Genomic DNA, 7,078 nt, shown 5'->3' with positions numbered 1-7,078 from the left:
ATCATATACAGTGTATATTGACAAAATAAAAATTTAACGAAAAAAAATAAATAAATAAAAAAAGAATTGCTCCTGACACAAAAGTGTGAAACAGCAGGCAGTGGCGCATCTGGCAAATGTCTATGATATGCCACTTCATTCCCTTTCTGGCTTGTGTTCCTTCTCCGAGACCCCAGAGACACTGCTAGTAATTACAGCCTGAGCTAACTCTGAGAATTAGATGCCTGTGGCTTTGCTACCTAACCTCTCGCATCCCCTTGCCTGGAAGTGGTGATAACAATCCCCACCTCCAGCGTTGCCATGGGAAATTAGTGATTGATGTTTGTAAGAGACACAGCACAGTCCCAGGCACATAACGGGAGGCCATGGTAGCTCATCCTTCTTAGTACTGGTAGGAGAAGGGAGAGGTGGAGGACCAGGAAGAGGAAGAATACTAATGGTGGTGGTGGTGTATCCATTCAGGGTCTGACAGCTCTCAACAGATGCTTAGGATACTTGGCCTCTGTCTTTGAGAAGCGCATACTCTATTTTTGGCTGTAAAGCTACACATATTAAAAAAAATCTTACTCATACTCACTGGAGATAAGCTAAAATAACATATTGCTAACAAAGCACAGAGAAAGTAGAGGGAGCTTCCTCCTGTATCTTCCTGGAAATAAATGAGTACAGTCAGTCAGTATTTTTTAAAGAGAGGAAAATGTTACTTAACTAAAATGATTGAACATAATGTTTTTGCTTTCCAAGAGCCATAAGAATATGGTCTTTTCTTACTTGATCCCAAAACAAGTTTATTTCTGTGTTGCCCTGTTTCCTCAGGCTACCAAAGCTTCTTGTGTACAGAATAGCTTCTTTTTAGCAAGAATCAAGATTCTGAACTGAAAGGCATGGCATTGGCAAAACAGTGGAATGAAAAAGCCTTGAGTTGAAATCCCCAATCAAGCACATTTCTAAATTGTTTCCATCAGTCCCAATTTAAGTGTCACCTTTCCTGTGCTTTGTTGCACCGTCTGCATTGTCTCCACTGATTGTTGGGCTCTTCACGTGGGCACATCTTTTTCTTGATGCGCTTGTGGCCCCTTGAGGGTTTCACCACTTTGGCCTCAGCGCAGTGCCTGACACAATACAAGGGCTCTGTGACATTTGAGGAATGAATGAGTGAACCACAGAGGATAGCAGATACTGTGACTGTGGCCTTTATTCCTGAGAAATTGTGTGGAGTGGAATCCACACCTTTGTTTTTCTAACTCTGTCGGATGTTTTACAGTGCACTTACTTATGCAAGAGTTATATATAATTGGTGGTGGTGGTGGGGGGATTCAATCTGATGTTCTCCACCCAGTGCTAGTTTTGGATTTAAGGACTGTCCAGTTACTTTGGGGGCCAAGACCCCTGAGGCATGGACAAGGTGAGGTTTGCCTGAGCTGGGCCCCGAGCCTCTGCATGCCATGGCTGGGGCCTAATGCAGATAACCCCCCGTCCCCCCAAGGATTCCTGATTGCTTTGAAAGCCATTTCCATCAGAGCACGACACAGACTCCGAGGGCTGGTTCTTTACCATCATTGCAGTGTGGATCTCTTCCACCTCCCGCCTTTGCAAGGAACTCTTATAACCACCGCTGTTTTTAAGTTTGCTGTGTCAGTTTGGGTTTTCATCTCTGGTACTGAACTGAGGTTTTGAAAAAGAAGTAAATGAGCACTAAGAGTTCACCCTTCTCCCTGTACCCTTCACCACTGTCTGTGTCCTGACAATCTTCAAAGGCATCGAGTAATAAGGGGCCTGATAAGCTTTAGGATATATTGCTTTTAGATTATCTGAGATAAAAGAAAAAAATCAAATAGCAAGGACTCAGGGGAGATCACTGTAAACTCTTTCAAAGCTCCTCTGAATGCCTCCATCAACTCTGATGGTGAGGGCACCACGGGGCAGCCAGGACTGGTGGAGGCCTCCTCCAGGATGTCCACCAGGCCCAGGGTGTCTTCCTCAAACGGCATGAGTCAAGGGCAGAGGAGGACAGTGGCAGGAGGATGCTGAGAAGCCCAAGCCTAGGATGGAGCTTGGGTGGAAGTCTGTGGCGTTGGTTGGCCAGAACGCTCAGGAGTGCATTCAGACTGTTTGGTTGTTCAGAGCGACTTTTGTTTTGTTTCTGTTGTTTAATGTAATGTCTCCTTTTCCTAAGTGTGCTCTGGGGAACATCGGCCTCAGGAGATGTTCTGCAGTAGCAACAATAACCAGTCCACTAATGAGTTTGGGGGAGGCTGTTCAGGGTCCCCTCTTGGAAACTCCCAGGGTGCATTAGCCCATGAGAAGGTCTATTGTCTCAGGCCGAGCTGCGTTATGGCAGTGCAGAAACCACAGCAGCAAAGTCTTGGAGATTTGTTGAGCTCTCACTATAGGTCAGGCCCATTCTGGGCACTCTATGTGCTTTTTATCTCCTTTTTGCTTCTTGTGAAACTATGAAGGAGGCACTTTTTACTGCCATTTTAGAGATGATGAAATTGAGGCACTGAGAGTTTAAATCACTTGTCCAAAGGTGCCCAGCTTAAATGATGAAACCAGGATTCGAATCTAGGGGCTCTGCGCCCTGACACTGTGCTGCTAGTTGCAGTCTCACAGAAGCAAGAGTTCTAGAGTCCAAAGGCCTGCCTGGGACGTCCAGCTCTGCTCTCAGTGGTGGCTGACCTTGGGCAAATTCCTAAATGCCTCAGATTGTACTGTGTAAAGCACCTGACATGTCGTAAGTTCTTAACAAGTGGCAGCTGTTGTGATTGTTGTTGTTTAGAGGTATGAGTAGCCTGCCTTAGGCAGGCTGTGAGGATTGCATTCGTTTTGGTAGGCTTGGAAAGCACTTGGTGTCCTGCTGAGCTCACAGCAGGTGCTCCATAAATGGTGGGAATTAGTTCTCCTATAAATCCAAGTGAGCATGGACTGTGTTCACATCCTCCGGAACACACACGGCCAACAGCATTTCCTTGCAGTAATGCCTCTTGTATATTTTTTGGTTTTTTGTTCATCTGGATGCTCAGAGTTCTTTCCACCCCATTTTGGCTCCCTGTAAGATGTGGACTTGGAAGCTTGGCGAGAAGAGCACCACACACTGAGTGGCTTAATCAATAGATGTTCGTTGTCTCAGTTCTCAAGATCAGAAGTCCAAGATCAAGGTGTCAGAAGAGTTGGTTCCTTCTGAGGGCTCTGTTCTCTCCTGGCTTCTGGTGGTTTGATTTTAGTCTTTGGCCTTTCTTGGCTTGTAGATGCATCACCCTGATTTCTGCCTTCATTTTCACATGGCATTCTCTCTGTGTGTGTGTCTGTGTCCAAATTTCTCATTTATGTAAGGACAGCAGTCATATTGGATTAGGGCCTACCCTGGTGACTTAATTTTAACTGGAGTATGTTTGTAAAATCCCTATCTCCAAATAAGGTCACTGGAGTTAGAACTCCAACATATGCTTTTTTGGGGAGACAGAATTCAACCCATAACACCCACCCTCTGGGGAAAATTGTGATGTGAAATATCCCTAACGTAAGCTCTGAGAGAAAACAGATGAGCAAAAGCCATGGCTTGGTCATTCACAAGGCCTTCTCCCTAACCGAGAATGTAACACTGGGGTCACCAGAGTGATTGAGGTAGCAATAGTGCAGAATGAACTCCCTACCTGCAGCCTCAGTGGGACATGAGTCTTGGAGAGGTACGAGGTGTCCTGGGTGGACATCTATACACTCCACTTCCAGTGCTAGCTCTTCCTCTCAGACTTTGGGTTCATTATCCTGGGCCTCAGTTTTTTAATCTATGACATGAGCTTGAACAATGTTTGTCTATTGTGATTGATTGTGAGCCTCAATAAAATAACTTACATGAAATTCCATGCAACCCATGCATTGGGTGCTGGAGGGCATATTATAATGTTGGGTCATGGAGCAGCACTGGTCTATGTGGTAGACTCTCGGTCTTGAGGTTGAGCCCCTCCCATTACCACCTACACAGGAATCTCCCCTCTGAAATGGAGCTGATGCTGTCCCTCTACTCTAGGGCCAGTTGGAAGCTGTATGTTATGTTCTTGGAAGGATGCACTGTTTGCCTAGCTTTGATGATGTGGCTGTGGCTGTTGCTGCAGTGGCTGCTGCTGCTGCTACTGCTGCTGGTAGAGGTGATGGTGGTAGTGGTGATGATAATGATAGTTGCAATGGTGATGATAGTGATGATATTGGTGGTGACGATGGTGGTGGTGGTGATGGTGGCGATGGTGGTGATGATGGCAATGGTAGTGATGATGGCGATGGTGGAGATGATGGCGATGGTGACGGTGGTGGTGATGGTGACGGTGGTGGCGATGGTGACAGTGGTGGTGGTGATGGTGATGGTAGCAATAGTGGTGATGGTGATGGTGGTGACTGTGGTTGTTGTGGTGATGGTGGTGGTGGTGGTGGTGGTGGTGGTGGTGATGGTAGTGATAGTGGTGATGGTGATGGGGGTGATGGTGGTGGTGGTAATGGTGGTGGTGGTGACGGTGGTTGTTGTTGTGGTGATGGTGGTGGTGGTGGTGGTGATGGTGGTGGTGATGGTGATGGTAGTGATAGTGGTGATGGTGATGGGGGTGATGGTGGTGGTGGTGATGGTGGTAATGGTGGTGGTGGTGATAATATTTCTCTAGAGCCCAGATTTAAGTGAGACAGTCAATTGATTATCTTCTCTTTCTGTTAAGGATAAAAGAAGTTACTCTTGCCCTGTGTGTGAAAAGTCTTTTTCAGAAGATCGATTGATAAAGTCACATATCAAGACCAATCATCCTGGTAAGATTATGATTTTAGAGTGGAAAATTAATTTTAAAATGCTTCTGTTTTTTTTAAAACACAGCATTATACATAAGTTGCACTATATGGAAATAATGAGGGATGAAAATATGAATAAATTCAAGAGAAACAATCATCTTTGTTTAAAGCTGAGAAGTTTATGTAATTATTTATTTCATTTTATCCTTTTATCTAGTATTCAGTCGTGCCTTTGCCCACATCCTGCAGTCTCAGTGACCCCACTTCCCCCACCGTGCTCCATGAGAACTTTGAGTGCCTTTCCCTGGGTCACACACGATGCAGGTGTGACTGAGATCCTTGCCTATGCCTGGCCTTGTCATAGGTGTGTTTTGCCCATGGTGATGGTTTGTTCATAAAGAGTGTTGTCTCCCACCCAGGCTGAGGAGCCTCAGGGACTGGGAGTGACTGTCATTATGGTATCTTCACATCCCAGGCTGCTCAGGGGCGTGAGGCACCAGCTCCTGTGCATCCACATTTTGTCACTTTCATTCTTGCTGCCTGGGACATTTTTCCTCCTGTTCTGCCTGGTTAATTCCTGTTTATTCTATAAGTTCTCCCCCAGAGCCTGGCCCTTTTGTGGCTCCCCATCTGGCTGAGGGGCTGACCTGGCTCTTCCTAATGTCATGGCTCACTGAATACTTGTTCTTTAGTCACCGTCCCTCTCCCAGCTGCCTCCATGGGGTCCTTGAGGCAGGGCTTGTCCCCAGATCCCCACATCAGGCAGGGCCTGAGAGAGCAAACAGCGGTGCTGCGTGCTGTGTAATGAGTAATGAAGAAGCTATATGCAGCTCTCCCTTCATCCACCTCCCTTTTCTGTTTCTTTATTTTGCATCTGCTCTAGGTATAAGGGCACTGACTCACTGACTGTAAATGATCAGAAATGGAGGAAGATGAATAATGGAAAGGCACTAATGCTTATGTTTTATCTGGGAGCGGTCTGAGCCTTGAGGCCTTTGTCTGGGAGAGAGCACGTGGGTTGTGTGAAGGCCCAACTCTGTCCTTCCCAGGTTAACCCGTGTCCTAAGTAACATGTGAGCCAATGTCAGCTGAAGATACTCATTACAACCGCCAGCCTTTGCTTGTGAGAAGATATAAGGCATCCTTTTGTCATTATTTTAACATTTTTATTGTGGAAAAATCCCAAACATATACAAAAGTACACAGAATAATATAAGGACCCCCCCACCCCGCCCATGTATCTATAACTCAGATTTCCCAGTTCTCTACATTTTGCCAAACTAATTTCGTGTATCTGCCCCATGAACTTTTTTCTATAACATTTTAAAGTATATCCCAGACATCATGTAATTTCCCCATTAAAAACCTTAGGACATGTCTTTAATTAATAAGGATTTTTTCCAATATAACCACTATGTCATCAACAAAACGAACAGGATTAACAGTAATTTCTTATTACCACCTAGTATTAATTCATTTAAAATTTTCCCAATTGACCCAAGATATGTATTTTTTAAAGTTGGTTTGTTTAAATCAAGATCCAAGCATTTGTATTTAGTGGTCATGTCCCTTAAATTTCTTGTATTCTAAACACCCTCCCCTCACCCTCACTTTTTCCATAACATTGATTTGGGGGATCTGAGTTGTTCTTCCTGTGGATGGTTTTACAGCCTGCATTTATCTGATTGCCTTGTGATATTGTTTCTCCTTCCTCATAATTTATGTTAATATGTATTTAGATCTGAAGCTTGATTACATTCTGGTTTAACTTTTTAGGCAAAAACATCCTGGTTTAACTTTTTAGGCATAAAACTCTCATGACATCATAGAGCACATCTTGACCCTGCCCCCTTCGTGATGCTCAGTGACGAGGCTTATTACATCTGCCCGTACCAAGGCTCTGGCTCCTTCTGATGGCTATCCTGCTTTTCTTCTAGAGGTCTCCATGAGCACTATCTCCGAGGTTCTTGGGAGGAGGGTTCAGCTGAAAGGGCTGATTGGAAAGAGAGCCATGAAGTGCCCCTATTGTGATTTCTATTTCATGAAGAATGGTTCAGACCTTCAGCGTCATATTTGGGCTCATGAAGGTGAGTGTTTGTCTTTCCAAATGGAACACCCTTTCAATTTTGTGCTTCCATCCTTTGTTTTGGGAGTACATTAGGAGAAAGCCATATCTTCACATCCCCTGCAGCTAGAACTTCTTCAGCACACTGAGAAGTGTGCCAGCTAAGATTAGTGATTTAAATCATTACCTAATTAGCTGCAATTGCAATAAGTACAAGTGTGCACTTCTTCATAGGTCTTATTGCAA

General features: G+C 44.8%; 1 protein-coding gene across 1 annotated transcript in view; it reads left to right on the top strand.

Annotated features, from left to right (window-relative positions):
* ZFAT (zinc finger and AT hook domain containing) overlaps nt 1-6,854 on the top strand; it is a gene marked incomplete at its 3' end in the record, with an annotated part of 116,361 nt that extends 109,507 nt beyond the window's left edge. Inside the window, exons 8-9 of the mRNA XM_008581139.1 lie at nt 4,701-4,788; nt 6,705-6,854. Of these exons, the coding sequence (XP_008579361.1) occupies nt 4,701-4,788; nt 6,705-6,854 (238 nt within the window). The remainder of the gene's footprint in view (nt 1-4,700; nt 4,789-6,704) is intronic.
* Between the last annotated feature and the right edge of the window lie 224 nt (nt 6,855-7,078).

This window comes from Galeopterus variegatus, unplaced genomic scaffold (genome assembly GCF_000696425.1).
Source record: "Galeopterus variegatus unplaced genomic scaffold, G_variegatus-3.0.2 Scaffold2275, whole genome shotgun sequence".
NCBI classification, from domain to species: domain Eukaryota; kingdom Metazoa; phylum Chordata; class Mammalia; order Dermoptera; family Cynocephalidae; genus Galeopterus; species Galeopterus variegatus.
The sequence above is the reverse complement of the archived record's forward strand: the minus strand, read 5'-3'. Positions and strand labels throughout refer to the sequence as shown.